At 38.7% G+C, this 19,527-nt stretch overlaps 1 protein-coding gene across 1 annotated transcript in view; it reads right to left on the bottom strand.

Moving 5' to 3' along the window:
- The window catches only part of ROBO2 (roundabout guidance receptor 2), a 438,169-nt gene that overhangs the window by 3,306 nt on the left and 415,336 nt on the right, over positions 1-19,527 (bottom strand). The window contains exons 25-28 of the mRNA XM_058829219.1: positions 16,534-16,716; positions 11,788-11,958; positions 5,188-5,451; positions 682-783 (exon numbers count right to left, since the gene is read on the bottom strand). Of these exons, the coding sequence (XP_058685202.1) occupies positions 682-783; positions 5,188-5,451; positions 11,788-11,958; positions 16,534-16,716 (720 nt within the window). The remainder of the gene's footprint in view (positions 1-681; positions 784-5,187; positions 5,452-11,787; positions 11,959-16,533; positions 16,717-19,527) is intronic.

Raw genomic sequence — 19,527 nt, 5'->3', positions numbered from 1 at the left:
CCTTTGGGCAGCTGGTACTGCCAGCACGCGGGCAGCATCAACATGGTTTTGTACAAAGTTTAACAGATATTGAGTGATAACAGGAAACATATTTGGAAAACAATTTCCCTGTAAAGGGATGATGAGGAAGAGTGGAGATGTAAAACTGCAAAACTGTGCTACACAATCAAGAAAAGAGGACCTCCATCTCAGAGAACACTTCTCATCAACCAACAGGAAATTAAGGGGAAGGCTGAGGAAATCTGTCATTGGCATTTCCAAGACAAGCACACTACACTTTGCCAAAAAAATAAAAAAAATAAGTTATTAGAATTCCTTCTCATTTCCCCATGCTTCACTAGCATTACACAGTGAGAGATGTACCATGTAGTTAACTTTGGCATGGCTTACACAGATTTGAACTGGTCCAAAGAAGGACAACATTTGTTTGCCATCACATGAAATACGCCTCAGAAGGCAAAAAGGTCTGGATAAAGCTTAATCTGATTATCACACACAACTTCCTGCTCCCTTCACAACAGATTTATAATTTTTTTCTTTTATCTATTTGATAGTTTGAACTGGAGCTAGAGGTAAACTTACATAATTCACCAGTAAACTGTCCTTGACTGTTTGATCCCACATAGCCTATATCGAGAAGGTCACTGGCATTGCGTTGGTGACCTCCTCGCAAGACTTCACCTTTTCTAGGTCCAGTTGATCCTTTAGAAGAAGATGTTCCTGAAGAGCTGTGGCCACCAGGGGATGGGAAATTGGGTTTACTATATGGTACGAGTGCCTCTTCTAGAAAAGCAAAACAAAGCAAAGTAAATACCAATAAATAATCCTAGAAGTAGGAATAAACAAGCTATTCATTTATGCACATCATATTCATTCATATCTGTCTTGCTTTATGGCATAACAATTTTACTTAAGAAAATACACAACTAAGAGTTGTATCCCAAGGACAGAGAAGCCAGTATGAATTTAAATCTTGCTTCCCTGTGAACTCCTAAGTCAGTTTGTATTAATTATAAAAAGTCTACATTCATTATGAATAAGAGATTATGAATCATAGATACTTTAATAAAAATAGGTGAACGTGCAATTTCCGACACAATGAAGCTATGATTGGACTTTTGCTTCAAGCCTACATAAACATGCTTTTTCCTTTTCTTTAGCTTTAATTATGGCAACATTAACTCAATCAGTTTAGACAAAGAACTACAATATCAGCTAATTTAATTATCTACCAGGTACTCAGTAATTTCTAATGATGCAAAGTACACTGACATTTTTGTTTTAACTGGTGTTGAATTACATTGGAAAATATTATATTATACATTGCAGTTGTAATATTTGGAGTGGATAAATAATCCTGCAGCCTGTTTCATGTTCCATCTCATTTGGATTCTTTTTCTGTGAAGACCTGTAATAATGAACTGCTTTCAAGAGCAGGATTAATGGCAATAAGGCATAAGACTTTATGTCTTCACATAGCATCAAGTAAAACAAAACATCACTTCTGATTAGCATTTCCTGGAGATACTGTTGTAATTGTCCAAATCTAAGAAGCAAAATAGCAGCACTGATTTAACATTGAAATGGAAGCACTATTTTATTTCTTTGCTGCATCTGATCCACTTTTGCAATCTCAGAAGCTGGAGAAAGAGATCTTGCTAAATATAGTTTGATTGAAGAAAGAATATGAGTATATATATGCCTAACCTCAAACACAGCTTTGTCCCTTCTGATATCAGTTGGATTTCTACTGCTTGAATCTTGCCCTTTTTCAAAGTGAATTTAGGCCAAAAGGGTTTTCTTTATTTTGGTTTTCCAATTGTCTTCACTCTTAAACAACCTTTTGAGGAGAAATGGACTTTCTTTGACAGAGGGCAAGGAACACAGAAGGAAAAGTAGGTGGGGATGGTTGGAAAGAAAGAGGAGATAAAAACGCTTTTATTCACAAGCTTGAAGCCCTTTCAAAGACTTCAGCAGAGACATAATTAACTTGGAGAAGTGCTAAATGAGAACAAATTTGTGGGAGAAACTCGGGATTTCATTATTTGCCACAAAAGAGTAGGATGTGGGGATTCCCCACATGAGCTGCTGTTGAACTGAGCCTGTTTTTAAGGTAAATTTGTTGCAGAAGAGGGCAGGCAGCTGACTTCTTTCTCTGCCAAAGTATCTCACTCTGGTCCTGCCCACGGGACCAGAATATTTGTGCTGCAGGACTTTAGGGCATTATCAGTGTTTTGTTCTATGACTGTGTGCTGTCCTTGCTAAAATAAAAAGAAATGCTTGAAAGACACTGTAAAATGGCATTTAACAGCCACAGCCTCTCCTAAATTATGTTACTTGTTTGGTTTTTTTTATATATCAAGACCTAACAATAGAGTCAGATGCAAACCTGGTTTCCAAAAGCTGGGTAAAATATGGAGCAGTTTGCATTAAGGCAGAAATAAAGCAAGCAGCATAAATCAGTTTAGCAGAAAGCTGGATACATTTTTAAAGGACGAAAACAAAAGTCACTAGCATTGCAAAAGAGTTGGAAGATGACATATATAGTCAATTGATTTGTTTTTCTAGCTTGTGGACTCAGGATAAGGCCTCCTTCGGGTTCAATGAAATATTGAGGAAAAACGACCATGAATAAATATAAAGTGCATTATCATTATACAGCATATGGTATGTTCAATTATCTGTTGTGGCCTCAGAAATAAACATAATCCATAAAATAAGGAATTGTGACATAAATGAAGGCTAGGTTTTACACAACATTCTAGCACACGAGAAGTAGTTGTCTCCAGTTCTGAGAATGGGCTCACATTTATTAAACTCTCCAAACAGAGTCCAGGCCTGCAAAGAATATGGGGAGGCTTTGCTGGTGCCTTTCTCTTTGAAATGTTGAGCCATTAATTTGAAGATATAATTCTAGCCCCTGTGAAATCAGGATATGTGTGCGTAACAATGCTTCTATACCTCAGAAAATAACCAAAAGGCTTTTCCTCTTATCAAAAGAATTGTAACCTGATCTAGCACCACTTTCATCAGAGCTGAGAATGTCATATTTGATGTGCTTTAATTCCAGTTCTACAATGAAGCCACTGCCAGGAACTCAGTGATCTTGTTTATACTGAAAGCAACCAGTGGAAACAGATATCCCAGACCAAGGTATTTTTATTCTATTCAACTTCAAACTAAAGGTCTTGCTTTCAAAGCTTGGACCACAGCTTGCTAACATCTGAATGAAACCCCCTAAGTTGCAAGTTATCTATTTTCTGGAAACTGATAGCTAATAATAAGTCTTTTTTGGAAATGTATTGAAAACTGTGACAGAATGGATTTCCAAAGAACTATTCCATTAATAAAGGAAAAGGGAAGAAGCACAATTAATATTATTAAAACACCCACATTTAGTGACCTAAACCAGCATCATGCACAGGAGTAGTCTTTTTAAAATCTACCAGAGACAAGAATGCAGAGCAAGAAAGCTGTAGTGCAAGGGGCCGGAATGAGAATGCAGACAGAGAGATATGAAGCCCTGGCCCATCTTGTGCACAAACTTTATGAACTCCTCACACCAGGATAAACTCATAACATCTCCTAGAGGCATCCTTCTTTATGCATAAAGGATATTCACTTGCCCTTGGCATTCTGAATTTGACAAGAACAGAGTACCTATAACCATTTCAGTGCAGGGCACTGGAAGTGTCAAGATCAAGTTCTCTTTATTTATGGACAGAAAAATGCATGCCCTGCAGGATGGGAATTTTACTACTGTATAAGCTCTGCATCACAGAATAAATGACAAATTCTATTTGTACACTTATGAGGAAGAGGAAAAAGAAGGGACTTCTTTCTGAGCAGGTCAGAGAAGCATCCTTAATGATTTCCAAGGAAATGAGAAGTGCAAGGCATATATTTGGGCTATTTTCTATGTGTTTGTACATCTTCTAAATTGCAATTAAAATTGCCATTTCACCAAGCAGTATGAATTTCACACGCTATTTTTAAACTGTGACTTCACATCATGATTTCAGAACATGAACAGCCACGCATTTCTTTATGCAGCCAACCTATTAGGGGGTTTTAACAGTACCATTATCATTATATTTTAAAATATGGATTGTATTTTAAATATTTACATTTAAAATACAGGTAGCAGTATTTTCCCTAGGAGGACTTTATCCAGTAGCTCCTGTCCCCATAACAGATTTGTCTGCACACTACTATTCTTTTTTTAGTATGTCAATGTTATTAATGTGTTAGATTAACAAGGAGCTTTAAGAGTGAATCAAATCAAGAAAAGTATGGATGATAAGAGTACCACTAGTGTGACTGTGGGAGCTACATACATAAGTGAAGAAATAGTGTAACCCTACAAAAACCTCCACACACAGTATAGTTTCTTTATTTAAATCTTATCTGTCTTCTTGTATCCCTCTAATCAGCACTGCATTGGGATGAGGAGATTAATGGGTTCAAGAAAACGCCCTAGGATGAAACAGCAGCTTTTACTTCAGGTCAGGCTGAGAGAGGGAAACTGTGAACATTGTAGAAATACAACTCCAGCCCAGCATCACCTCCTGTGCACATTTGTGCAGACTTGAAATCCATTTAGGTGCTGAAGTCAGCCTGGGGCAAGGTGCAGGTCCTGTATGAAGGTGAAAACCTCTGCTGTCATCTTGCTGGGCTTAAGAGATGAATGTTACTTTGTCATATCCTTGAATAAAGAGAAGTGAGCGTTTTTAATACAGGAATGTCAGCAGCTCAGAAGGATCAGCCTTCTTGCAGACATATAAAAACTGCTGCCAACTTGGAAGCAGGTTGAAAGAACTGGAAAATATGGCCCTATATGTATAAATAAATATATCTAATGAAAGATACCCTAAAAATCTCTCTCCTTTCTTGCTGGCCTGAAACTGTTTTCTCCATCACTACACTTGAGAACATTATTAATATCCAAAACACTGCGAAGAGCGCACCGAGTCAGGTGCTAATGGAATTTCATTGTTGCAGGAGGGAAGGTAGTTGGATCACAAGCTCTCGTTTCACTTTGCCTTTCCCTGTTTTCCAGCCTAACCCTCGCCAGTGCTCTCCCAGAGAGGTGTGAGGTGATCCTGGAGCCCTGCCAGGCCCAGAGCCCCTCGGCAGAGGTGGGGAGCAGCCGCCTGCCTCGCCTCGGCCGGTGCAGCGCGCACACACCTGATCCGAAGGCTTGTTTGTGTTGGGCTTTCCTGAAATCCTCTTGGCGGTCTGTAGGGCTTATCCACTCCTGGGCTTGTCGCTGCCACTCTAGTGATGTCCTAGCGGGCCGGTCCAGGGAGCTCTTTGTGTCATCTACGTTGGCTGCTGCGTGCTGCCTCTCCAGAGAGCTCCCCTTCCTCTCGGCAGAGCCTCCGCGCTGGCCCGGCGCTATGGGCTGCCTTAAACCCTGACCGGGGGGCGGGTCGGGTGGTGGTGGAAGATCTAAAAAATGTGAATAAGATTCAGATGAACTGATTTTTTTTAATTGAAACAGAAGGTCTGTTTTCGACACTGAAAAGGAAAGTGCCTTGCAAATGGTACGAGCCACTAAGCCAGCTGGTTTTAAAAGGAGGAAATTTCGTTTTAATCTGAAAAGGGTTTTGACTTCCGCTAGCTCTTTATTCTGGTTGCTGTGTTTCTACCTCTTTCTAACTTCCATATAAATCTGAGCCCTGACTTACACTTCCAAGCATGGGATTTATTTTCTGTGGGGTGTACTCCAGCTGTTTAGCTCAGTAACAGTAAGGAATTAAGAAAGGCTGTGGAAGACTGACCTGTGCCAGTTGACAATTTCCCTCCACCATACTGGGGCTTGCTCCATCCTGTTTTTGGGCTACACTTTCAGCTCAAGGTGTAAACACAAAATCTAATATAGAACTTCATCAAAATTAATAAAATGCCACAAATATTGGGAAAAAATAATTGTGAAACCTACTGCCATTAAAAAAGCATCAGTATATCTCTGACCAATGTGTTCAAATGGAACCACCAAACAATGGGTGAGCATTTTAGTCAATGAAATGAAGAACTAGACTCTTCAGAGACTAGAGAATGGCCACTCTAGTTTAGCAGTCTTGCAAATATAACCAAATAAAATACAATTTCATCTGACAGAAAGGCACTTGCCTGGTCTCTGACAACTTCTGTTCTTTTCAAGTTTGTGACTTGGACTACTAAGATGCTTGTAGAATTGAAGGTCAACATTCCAAACACATTTGTGGGGGCAAAAGTGAACTTTTTTATTAGTCCACAACCCAAGGTAATTATAGACTCAGTGTAATTCTAATTCTAAATGCAACTTTTTCATGTAAACTCTATGATAGACTCACAATAGCCTAGATTATTTAAAAGAAAAAAAAATCAGAAAATGGAAGCACCTTTAGTATCTTAATGAAAATTCTTCTCTATCATATACACATTTTATACAAGGAACACTTTTTGATAATTCTGTTTCGGGGCAATGGATAGCCCAAATAAATCTCTGCAGCCAACTTAACAAAAACCTGTGTTACTTTAGAGTAGATTTGGGTCTGATCTGTTTTCTAGTCCTTTCTATCTCATTGTATTGTGAAGGTTTATCAAGGAATTGAACTTGGCTCAGTAACAGGCATGGAAAAGTAAACCTCTGTTTTGCCTGCAGGGAAGTCTGATGTTTGTAACTGAAATTCATTTTATAAATTGGTCAGGAGGCCTTTGGAGGGAGTTTATTTCAAAGTCTCTAATCCAGCTTTATATATTGCTTTATATAATGCTACACAAAATTTTTTTTCATGTCTTTGCTGTTAGAGGTGATACTTATACCTCACATATGGAGCGGAAATGCTTCCAAAGTTGCTGAGATGCCATTCCAGTCAACACTGTCTCTTGCAGAGAAATGAGCATGCACAGGTTACTTGTGCTTGCAAGAGAAAAAAGTTGTATCCAGTGATGCTCCTGCCCCTTGCTCACAGCTGAAGTGCTGTGCCCCAGATTAAGATAAGCACCCTCTGGCGAGAGCAGCCTTTTAATAATCTGTCAGTGAGCTTGGTGCATGCTTTATGTTCAGCACTAATTTATTTGAGAAATTTTTCGTTATGAATATAGATGCGACCTTTCATGACAATGACTACACTTGAGTTACTGTAGGTGGAAGCAGGAGGGTATGGGAACTTGCCAATGTTAAAATTGCTTTATAGTGCTGGCTTCCAAAATGGCATTTCTTATAATTGATTTTATTGCGATCATAACCAGTTAATGTACAGAACCACAACACTGGCATCTGCTTATGCAACCTGAAATAGAGATTACTGAAGTTGTGATTTATAAGCACTTTGTGGAGATGCATTGAATCCAATAAACACAGCCATAACATGACATCGGACTATACAATTTTCCCAGATAAAATATTTACCATTCAATATAAGCAAAATTTTCAAGTAGTAGCACAGAAAAAAATTTGTTAAAATTATTGCAGTATTAAACTTTAAACAGACTATCCTACTTCAGAAATTGGTGTCTAATAGTTGTTATTAATTAGATACTTAAAAGGAAAGAAGGCTTGTGCTTAAACTATACTGCATTTTCTACAGCTGGCTGCAACTCCTGGACTTACTGTAGAGTTATAGTGCTGATCTTCTGTTAACCTGATTATTGCTTTTATCCATCAACAAAATAATCATAAAGACTGACTTATGCATAGAAGTGAAATGAAACACCATGTTTGTAAATTTCCTTGGGTGCTCGAAACCTGTGGAAGATCTGAAGTGAAAAATAAAATTTATCTTGTAATGAAGCTCCACAGAATTCTAGAAGAGCCACAGGTACTTTGGAATTAACATAAACTGACTCTGGCCTGAATACAAACTTACTGACCTGTGTTAAATGTGTCTGAGAAGATCTGTAAGAGCAGTTACTAATTGTAGCCAAACATCACCTGACTAAACTGTTTCCTCACCTCCTTACTCAGGTTGGCAGCTGCAGTAACACCTACCTGTCCTTTTTAATAAAAGAAGCTGGAAGAGAGCTTCATTTGAAAATGTTGCTTTTGATTTGCTCTATACTGTAAATCTTGTGCCTTAGTAAATAACTAAATATCTCCTGCTCTCTTGCCTGGTTTGATAGGAAGATCCCATGTATCTGGAATTATGAGTGTCTTCCTCCAACACCATTGAGAATAGTCTTGCCCTGCCTTGGCTTTCCTACCCCTGTTAAAGGGGTAACAAATGTCAGCTGAGTTAGAAGTCTCACATCCTTACAGGAAGACTTATTACCACATTAAGGCAATCATATCAATCATTCCATCATGTCAACCCCTTCAGAGAAGTTCTGAATTTAGAAATGTAGGAACTTCAGTGGGATTTTCAGTGAGGATACCCAGAGTGGTAACACTGATTCACCCTACCTCCATCCGAATCCCATTTATCATTCAGGTGGTAGGGAAAATACCTGAAAGCCTGCACTGAGCTAGTAGCTTTCTAGGTCAGTAGGAAGTCATCCAGACTTTCATTCTGAAGCCTCTAATGGCAGGATTATCAAACCTGTAAGGCAATTCTTAAGAGTGCATTGGTGGGAGATGATGGTCTTATTGATTTAGTAATGGAGGGATTGTGATTGAGGAGCTGTAGGACATCAGAGTACCTGGTAAGGGGGAGAGGGATATTCAATCTGGGATTACTTGAGCCCTTCTTTGGAAGGCAGAGCATTGGCTAAATTATTCAGGCACCAGTCAAGGTTTGGCACAGCCTCTCATCATTAACTAGAAAAAGCAGCAAGAACCTACAACTATAAGGACACACCTTTCTATCTGTGTCAGTGATTTCTTCTCCTAGGGGTGATAATTACTGTGACATTTAATAAGCCTCTGAAACACTTTCTAGCATCAGAAGGTAAGTATTTTCTTGACATTAAAAGTTATTTTTAATACGCAGTAGGAAGTTAGTAGCAAGGCATGGTAATATAAGTCTTATGTTCCAGTTTGCCTTTTCAAACCCTAAGAATCTTTCCCTTCTGCCTCCTCTAATTTTTTTGCATATTGTGCTCAGTTATGGAAAGGCTTTGAACTTCAGTCAGACAGTTATGATGCTGCAAACTATATGACAGATTCCACTGTTTTGCAATTCATGACTACATTGTTTCTTGGAAAACAAATTATTCCTTGAGCACTAACACTAAAACCCTTCTTGTATTTTTTTTGTTTGTTTTGTTTTTTTTTTTACGGTGGACTGTAAGCTTAGAATGAAGGTTTTGATCATCTGAGGGATTCATAACATATTATTCCTCAGTAGATTTGCTGTTGTCTCCATAGTCTTCCAGGATGTGGAAGTGAAAAAACAAGTTGTACAGCAAGAGAAATATGAAGACTCCATCTAGAGTCAGTCTCTAGAGGATTCTGACCTGCAGCTGAAGGAAATGAAGAAGCAGGGTTTTAGGGGATTTGTGTGGATTGCTGTCAAAACTAAGCATGAAGTTGAACCCTCAAATGCTTACATGGTCTGTGATGTGTGTGCTATGTGCTAAATATTACAGTTTCTTAGGTCTTTTCCACTGTCCCACATGGTTACAGTTAACAAGGAGGAAGCACTTAGGATGTGTATGGGAATGGGCAGAGAAAGCTGGAGCTTTCTTGGTCAATGAGAATTGAAAATGACAGACATCCGGTATGTGATGAGACTTAAATACAGGATACCAGCACTCCTCCAACTGGGGAATTTGAAAACAACTGGCAAACCAAGTATATTCTCACAAGACAAATCCAAGAGGAAGCAGCTATAAGGGAATGGATTTGAGACATCTGAAAAAACAGAGAAAATGTATAGTGATGCTTTTCACAGAAATCAGGATGGCCCAGGGCTGAATGGACCGGCCTGGATTAGGGTTTGGAATTGCTGGACCTATCTGAGGCTGTCTTACTTGCTCCTTCTAGCTACAGCTTAAGCCCAGTGGCATTGTCTGTCTTTGCAAAGTTCATCACAATTTCCACAGAAATCACCCAGTTACCATTTTTAATTTTGCAGACCAGAGATTCCCAAATTCAATTGTTTACATACATGCAGGTGGCAGCAGCAACTTTTAGCTTCCTTAATTGACAAATAATCTTTTTCAAATTTAACTATGACTCAGATTTGACATTACACTTTAATGACTCATATTCAGTAGGAGTTGAAGCGGAAAACTGTACCATTTGTGTTTGTTTGTTTGTTCCTGTGTTAATACAGGAAGGGAACTGTTTTTCTATTGCTCCAGGACACTATAAATTTTTGCAACATATAGCAAGGACTTTAACTAGGTTTATAAAAGACAAATATTAATCTAATGGCATCCGAAAGCTCTTATGGTTACTGCCCATGCCTGAGAGGTTGAAGGAAATAGTATATCATCGATATTCTGATTGAAATGTATGAAAGAAACTCCAGTAAGATTAGTATTTTATAAAGGATAAAGAAAAGGCAATAGGAGTTTCCTCTTTTAAAACGAATCTTAAAATTGGATCTCTTTCACTTATTTAAAACAATGTGAAATTTTATGATGGAGTCACTCTCTGAGGAGCCCCACTTCCATCTGCCTCATGACCTGAACTGGATCCTCATTAATTTTCTGGTACCCACATGACTGTAAGTCACTTCTGTAGCAATAGCATTCAGAAGCAGAAGGATTACTGTCCACCATACTGAGTGCACTACAAACTCACATGTACACAGAATTTGTTGCCTAAGACGCTCACAGCTGAGGGTGACAGGATATGGCACACAGAAGGGTTAAAAAAACATGTACAGAAAGAGTATGGCCAGCATAGAAGTGACATCCATCATTTTCCAGTTACTGTTCTCATAGACACATCTATTCAATGGATTTGTGTAATAGAGAGGCCTCTGCATTATATCCACAAGGGGAGGGAATTAATGTTTAAAGGAACTTGGATCCATAGGAGCAGAATCTAAGCCACTTTAAGCTTTTCCACAAATAATATCACAGTGAGAATGAGCCATAGAGCAGGAGATGTAACAATAACACCTTTGGTGAACACTGATCATTTCAACACCTACAGGTGCAAGGCCAGGGATCAGAAGAAATGAGGGGAAGGTAGCCAGCTGGCCACCTTCCTATCCAGTCTTCCTCAAAAACTAACAGGCCCTAACTGTGTCTTTTGCCAGACTCAAGAAGGGTAGACAAAGAAAATGAAAGACAGCTGATATTATCTTTTAGAAGAGCAGAACAGATATGCCTGAAATTTCCAGATGGGAAGTACTCGTAAGAGGAAGTGGAGATGTAAAAGAGGGAGACACAGTCACTGAGGTCAGCGGATGTCAGGACTGAAGCAGCACAGACAAGAGGTGAGGCAGAATCATGGGAAAACATGGCACATGTTTCTGTAGCTGTTGGGTGTCTGTCAAAACCAGCACAAACTGAACAAGTCCTGTGGGAGCAGCTCTCTGCTTCTCCTTAGGAATTCATGACATACAGCTACTGCCAGTGGTGGCTACTTTCATAAAATGTACAATTATCCACAGGCCATTTTTCAATGTCAACTCGTGCAATGCAGTCATTTTGGGGTAAGATTTATATCAAGATCTGAGAAATCCTAGGAGATGAGGACATATTTAGAGCAGAAATGGGGAAAGGTTCCCTGAACACTCACCCAAGCCCCACGCCGCTGGAGCTACAACACTGCTCATGTGGCAACCTGGGGACCAACTCCACCAAAGCAGTAATTGACTGTAACCTACATTCCTGAAGAGATGGCTCTGCCTCCTCCTGCCATGCACAGCTGCCTGTTGCAGGTTTTCCTCCCCCAGCACTCACCGTCCGTGATTCCCTCCCGGCGATGAGGCAAAGAGGGCTGCTCCAAACGTCCGCCCTTGTGTTTTTTCGTGGGCCTCGGCCTCTGACCCTGATTGACAGCTGCACTGGTGTTGCTGTCAGTAGAAAAAGGACTGCCTGGCCGAGGTCTCTGAGAGGAAGAATATGCTTTGCCTAAAGAAGGGGGAAAAAAAAAAAAAAAAAAAGAAGAGAGGAACCAGATGAAAAAATGTTATTGCCTTGAAATGGGCTGTTCTATTAATGTCTGCTCCAAAACGTTAAATCAGGTCTAATTCTCAGAGGCAGGCAAGTGTCCCCTCAAGGTTCCCACTGATAACAACTGCTTTAAGACACACCACAACAAGTGAAGTAGAGAAACTTGGCATTCTTTTGTCTTTAACTTTTATAATTAAAATTATTCCATCTGTTGCGATAAAACTACTGTATGCCATATAACTCCTACCTGCTCTGTGTGCTGAACAGATGTGTCATAACAACTCCTCAGCCTTGAGCAGGGAGGGAAAACAGTTCTGCAATCATATCAAATTTATCTCCTCCTGCCTTCCACTTTCATGTTTTCTGAGCCAGATTCTCATTTTAGGGGCTCCCATATGCACTGTATATCTGGAGTAACTCCAGCAAGATAAACATATCTGATTTTGCAAGCTATATAGCATTGCAGCACTGTATACTTAAGGGGTCTCTTTTCTCAAGAAATAAAAATGGGGGTATATTTAAAAGATAAAAATTTCCAGTTAATTTTTAGTAGTTCTATTTGTTAAAAATATATACTGTGACCTCAGATTTATGTATATATCTTTTTATCTGTTGTATATATATATATATACACACTATTAAAGCTATATGATTTCTCTTAAAGAAATATCTTTGAAGCTGTTCTATGGAGCAGATGATTAAAAGCCTCAGAATTTAAAGAGCACAGCTCATTTACTACATTAACTTCCTCTTATCCTGATATTTTTATTCTGTTAACTAGACTTAATATTTAATGATAACTGATGAAAATTAAAAATCACCATCTCTGACTTTCTTTTGTTCATGTGTATGTCATTCCTGCAAAATTTTGGAGATGTTAACATCTTAATTCATTTAGAATTGGTAATTAAAATTCTTACATATTGTAATGCTGCAGTGGAAAATGCTGAAGCCAGTCTGAACTTCTGCTCTTTCAATGCTGCTTTAGTCCCCAGATGGTGTAAGAGATGTCAGAAATCAGAAAAATGGGTGATTGGTATTTCTCTGGTCAACTGGGCCCATGGTATAAAGGAGGTCTTTTTATCCTCTGGTTAACTTAGACCATGGTTTACCTTGCAGTGGGCTATGTTTTCTAGTAAAACCTTCCAACAGATGTGCTTACTTCCAACATGCTGTCACATACAATCTGATCTAGGAAAGCCTAACAGGGAGTAATATGCAGCTCAGCATCTGATTTGAAATACTCTCAGCGCCAAGAAGGCAAAGTGAAAAAGTAGCCATATCCTCTCTAACATGTTGTTTCACATTAAAGCACACGTTAGGACAATATTTCACTATTGGACTTCAGAGATTTCATAGCTTGGTTGTCTACCTCCTGACTGTCGTGCAGCCTGAGGAGGGCACTGCTCTCAGGCAGGTTTGTCCCCAGCTGCACATCTCTGCCAGGTTACCACGTTTGAAACCCTCATTTGGATGTTCCCTAACCCTCCTCTACATAAAAAAAAAAAAAAAAAAGCAAAAAAGCAAAAAAAAAAAAAAAGCCCAATTGAATTTATATAGTCTGAAAACAATGCCTTTGCTAACCTAGCTCATTTTAACCAAAATTGGGTTACAGAACACCCGCCCGAGCAGCTAATTCTGGAGCTGGGAGAAAGCAAGGAATAAGCATTTGGGAACATTAACCTCTATAGCTGGCACAGCTGCAGCCAGACAAAGACAAGTGATCAAGCCCTTGTTCCATGGATAAGGATAACACAGCAGATGAACACAGACAAAATATTAAAATTTCATTTAAAAATAAAAATAAAAAAAGACTCCTAATGCAAAGAAACTCAGATGTGAGCCTGAAATTTCATCCCAGCTCACAGCATGCTGCACAGATGTTTTGCAAAAATAAACTCACAACATGCAAGTGTAACTAGTGAGTACAGGACACAGATTCTTCACACTTATTCTTTTGACTAAAGAGATGTGATTGTTCATTCAGAATGTTGGTTTTAAAAATAAATAGACACATTCTCCTTTATCCCTTCACAAAAATGAGGCAAAGTAAATAGCAACTTAATCATACATGGGGCAAACACAAATGATGTGCCCCTATCACATTTTTCAGTGCACTTAATAACTGGTTACAGCATCTTGTATTTGTATGCAGCCCTTCCAGTAAGAACTGCTGAGCAGTGTCAGACTTTCTGCAGCAGATTTAGTGTGTTTAAGTGGAGACAAGGATGAATCCACTAATTCTTGATTTAATTTCCCAAGGGTGTTAAAAAGGAAAGCTGTTTGAACTTCATGGCAAATCATATGATGGCTTCTGGAAACTGGAATCAAAGTGTCTGGCAGGAGAGACACATTACATCTGGATTCACCAGTGCCTCTCAAGCTCGGCAATCAAACATTCCCACGTGAGGCTATCAAGCTGGACATCTCCTTTACTATCTACCTCTGAGAGTATTTCACAGCTGTTCTAAATGGGTGGAAATAACTGTCCAGACTGCAGAGGAATAAAGAGTCAGGACCTTCAGGCTCCCTCCAGAGCAATGAGCAGGATAACACTGCTGCTTCTGCACTGCCAGACACCGTGCAGCACTCTGGGGTGTCTGACCCAGCCACCCTGCCCTGCCAGCTGACACATCCGAATGACACCGCAGCGAGCAGGGGGAGCACTTCCATTTCCTGAGTAAAAGGAAAAAGAGGAAAAGCAGGCTGTTTGTTTACATGTGGGTTTTTATTTTATTTCCATTTTGCCTGCTGGATCATTAAGAGAGTAATAATCATCGAGTACCACAACCGCTGGATCCCTTTTTGTACCCCTATGTTCTAATGATCTGTCTGAGGAATTACACACACACTCACTGTAAGTGCATTTGTGACCTAATCAAGCTAGAAAAATGCAGCTGACAAGGGGGCTCTCATCCTTTCTTTCTAGTTTACATTCACATAACTACAATAAAAAAACCCCATATTTATTCTAAAGTGTCTGTGTTTGTGTGTCCATTTACTTGTGTTACGAGTGTGTTTGTGGTGGAAACTGCACTTCTCAGAGGTTCAATACAAGTGACAGTAAATTTGGTGAATCTTTGCATTAACTTTTATTAGAGCAAACACCATCAAAAAAAAAAAAGGTTGGAAAAGATTTGCTCTTTTCATTCAGAATCTGGGAGACTCCTCAAGGAAAACAGTATATTTTAAGTTATAGTTTGGCCAGATGTGTCCATACTAGATAAGCTAAGGTCTACATGAGTTTTCTTGGGGTTTTTTTGTCTGTGTTTTGTTTTGGTTCTTTTGTTTGTTTTTTAAGTCATATGTCAGATTTGCTCAATTTCCCTTAATAGAAGGAAACAACTGAGGGCTTCAGCTATGGTGAAATAATCTTTTAAGGATGACTATGTCTGACCAAAGCCAGTGGTAAAAGTCCCAGTGATTTGAAAAAAGCTGGGCTTAAGGCTTTGCCACCAACTTTTTCCTTTATTCATAATGTTCCTAAAAGGCAGTCTTTGCCATGAAGTTATTGCATGCAGAAAGCCTACAGCTTTCAGCCCCAACATGTGAGATTTTCTCTTAAATGCTCACATTTTACTGAAGGACTAACTTCATAGACTTCATGGAGAAATAGTCTGAAAAGTTTAAATGATAGGAATACTATGGGATCTGTCATCCAGAATTAGCTGAGGAAGCATAACAAAAAATATGACCCAAGTTCACACTCTGCTATTAGATTTGTGGATTTAAATAATTAGTTATTGTTGCTATTTTGACAAGACTAAGAAAATGCAAATGTATTCTTTTATTACCAGAATAAAGATAATATTTCTTTATATTTTTAAACAGAAATAAAACATAAGGAGCTTTAAAAATAAGAACTATAATAAATTTAGTTTTCATTAATTAGTTTCAGAAGATTGGCTGTTTTCAAATGTAATATCCACTTTACCCGTGTTACACTTTACTTGGCTGATTCAGTTGACATAACCAAAATTAAATGTTATCAAAATATATTAACTTATTGAATTAAGGATTTTTAAAATCAGCTATTAATTAAGCTTTAAACAGTTTGTATTGTTAACAATCAAAGCACATCAATTCACCCCATGCTCAGAAAAACTTCCCAGAAAAACACACTTTTGCGAGATGAAATGCAAGAGAAGAGCAGGGATGGAGATAACAGTTTAAATGTGATGTTCATCACCGGAAATGTGAATGACTGTGAGGAGTTTTTTCAGAAAGTGAAATTATCAAAGGCTGCAAGGCAGAATTAGTAACCTCTTCACCGAAATATTAAATGTAGAGCAGAGTCAGCACTGAGGGGAACTGCAGCAGAACAAAGGTGCAGAGTAAAAGCTTGTGCTATTCACTACTTCAAATCACTAAAAGTGAAACATAACGCAAGGTTTCATTGAAAATATACCGATAAAAGTATCTCCATCCACCTTATCCCATGCATGTTAGACAAGTGTGAGACTCGGTTTCACTGAGAGAAGGATAGGCAGAGACACCCTTCATGCAGAAAGCATCAACTTTGAGTCTACAAACCTGTTCTTGTCAGGCTGGTTCCATCCAGCCTAAACCCAGCTTTATCTGCTGCTGCAACCAGTGCTTGTGCAAAAGTGCCGCTGGTAAAGATGGAGTCATCTGAGGAGCTACCTACACTAGATCTATGACTAGAAAAGTTACGGTCCTCATCAGACGCAGAACCCCAGCCATTTACCATTGAACCTAAAAACAAATGTAGGGGGCTAGTGAGTGGTGCACATTTGATATTCTTCGTTCATCTAAAGCTTAAAGACCCACTTAATACGTCCTTTCTCAACAGGAAACCCAAAATTCATTTGATAGAGCTTGGTACACAAGATAAATATTCATCTAAAGCTTAAAGACCCACTTACTGTGTAAGTGTAATACAAACCCCAAAGCTTATCTGACAGGGCTTGGTACAACAGAGCACTATCAGAGCTTGGTGGAATCTCATCTGTAGCTTGCTCCATGTAGCTTTGCTCCAGTAAACAGAAAAATACATACTCTCTACAAATGCAAAAGCTCCACAGTAAATTCTTTTGAAAATTTATGTTTTCTTTTTTCCTGTGATCGAATTGAGTATGGCTAGTTTTGTTATTTTTGTTTTACTTGTTACAAATCGTTATCTAGTTTGATATTTGCCAAACCAAGTCTTAATTTTGGACTGCATATATGTAAGTTGCAGTAGATACAGCTAAAGTCAGACCTTCAAGAACTTCAAGAGCTATTCTGGACAAGACTGGCACCATGTAATTTTGTCAATCATAACCTTAAAATAAATGAGCGGTTTTAATGGCCTGAAAATAGCTGATCAAAAATAGTTCACTCTAGTGGAGTAAAGTAACTTTTTTAAAAGGTTAGAAATAATGAAGATTCAGGAACAGAGCAAATATATGCTTAGATTTAACACTGAGTCAGTTGCTAGACCAGTGTTGGCCCCATGGTACCTTCTAACTATGGATTACCACCACTGCAGGAGAGGAAGGTGATAACAACAACATAAAAATGCAGTCAGAAAACCAGATACCAGAAAAACCACATGGAAGAAACACAGAAATCTTGACATAACTGAAATATAAAGAGCAAAATAGAGAAGGAAGGATAAATCTTATTTGCTCTTCGCATATGTTTTAGTTTTTCTGAAGCATAAATCAAGCATCAATCAGCTGCCCATCAATTTCAAAAGCTTAATTTTTATTTTTTTTCTGCGTACTGTAATTCTGTTTCTTTCAGGGTTTCAAATGGAGATGGTGGTGTTCTGTACTTCTAACAATGGCCCCAGGGTCATTCTGCACCATGCAGTGAAGCAGGAGGCAAAGGGAAGAGCCAGCAGCAGATACTTTGCTCCAGGAACAGGGCATTGTTAAATGAGCTACCAAACCCAAGTGAGGTGCAGAGCTACCAGAGAGCTTTTGGGACCTGAGCTGCTGCATGGCATTGCATGGTGCTGTGTGGACACGGTGTGTTGTTCTGAGATAGTACAGGCACCACCCCCATCTCAAAGTACCTGAAATGTGCTTTTTAGTAAAAGCTATATGTTGGGGAAAAAAAAACAAAAAACAACCCAGTAAACTTGTGAGAATCTGCAGAGAACTGGTTTTCAGAGACATGAAGACACGTGTGGAGGGATGCATCATGGCCCTGACTATACTCAGTTAGCAGAGCAGAATTTCTGTAAATGCACATGAAATGTGTAGCAGTACAGTAGCCTTTTAAAATCCGTGTCCAAAAAACATTTCTGTGTTTAAAATTGTTAAGTAGTAAATCAATAACGACCTGCTTATTGGTTAATTGATAGGCTAATTAACTAATGGTGGTGTCAAATATTAAAAATGTCCTGCAAAAACAGGTCATGAGTACAATGAATGAATCCTGGAATTCAGCAGCATGCTGTACCACAAAGCCCAAGAACAATGGATTATTTTGTGATGCTGCAGTTACCAAACCTTTTAATGTCAGAGAAGTGGCAGGCTATAATAACAAAAACCCTTGCACTCCTCAGATAGAAGAAAAGAAACCAAAGAGGTCTGCGGAGGTCTGACAGGCAGAAAGTGTGTTAAGTGCAACGGAGAGTGACAGAGTTTGATTCTGCTTGCCAAAAGCACACACATAAAATTGTTATTTTCCAAACAGACTCGACCTGATGCAGACAGATGTGAGGGAGCCCAGATAAGAGCAAGGGAAGGCTAGAACTGAATTTCCTCTGAGAAGACATTTTCTGAACGAACAAAGTGCGATAGGACATCATAGAGAATGGAGAGCAAAGATGCTCAGCAACAGTTATTGGTGATGTATGAAAAGAGATACTACAGATAAAACACTTAATGAAGATGTAAGAAAATGAAATTCTATAACTAAGGATATTTTCAAACAATCACTTATAGACACTTCCCACAAAATATGTGAGAACAAGCTGAAACATAAAAACGTAACTAGAGCTACACATATCAAAGGATGGATGATACTTAGATGCTAAAAAATTAACACGTGTGCCATTAATTTCAGGGACCAAGGGTTTTTTGCCATATATTCTATTGTCTATGTAGAGACATATAAAACCATATATAGAGCACTTTTTGTTTTCAGTGTCATGGTCCGTGAGACTATGGATGTTTTAAGAGAACTTTTAATTTCTATTTTTCACATTGCTTTGTCCATTTGCTAACCACAGCTGTTACAAAACACACAATGCACATGGTAATTTGGATGTGACACTTTCAGGCTGTGTGTAGTAGCTGTTTTTTGTTTGCTTTGTTAATCAGTAAAACAAAATAATCTCATTTTAGGTATGAAATATACTGAAAATCTGCAAAGGGGCATAGTGTGTGAATACAGCTATTGTTCTACACACTCATAGACATGGCAGTTTTTCTAAAATTATCTACATTTTTATTATTGGACTGCCAGTTTTCTAGCCTAACCCTATAAATAAGCTCTGATCCTCAACTCCTCCACATTCCCATGGACAGTGAGTATGAGAAAGGCTGGGAATATGGATCATTCCTCCTTTCC

The sequence above is a fragment of the Poecile atricapillus genome, chromosome 1 (genome assembly GCF_030490865.1).
Source record: "Poecile atricapillus isolate bPoeAtr1 chromosome 1, bPoeAtr1.hap1, whole genome shotgun sequence".
In the NCBI taxonomy this organism is placed as follows: Eukaryota; Metazoa; Chordata; class Aves; order Passeriformes; family Paridae; genus Poecile; species Poecile atricapillus.
Note: the sequence above shows the minus strand (reverse complement) of the source record. Positions and strands in the feature narration are given on the sequence as shown.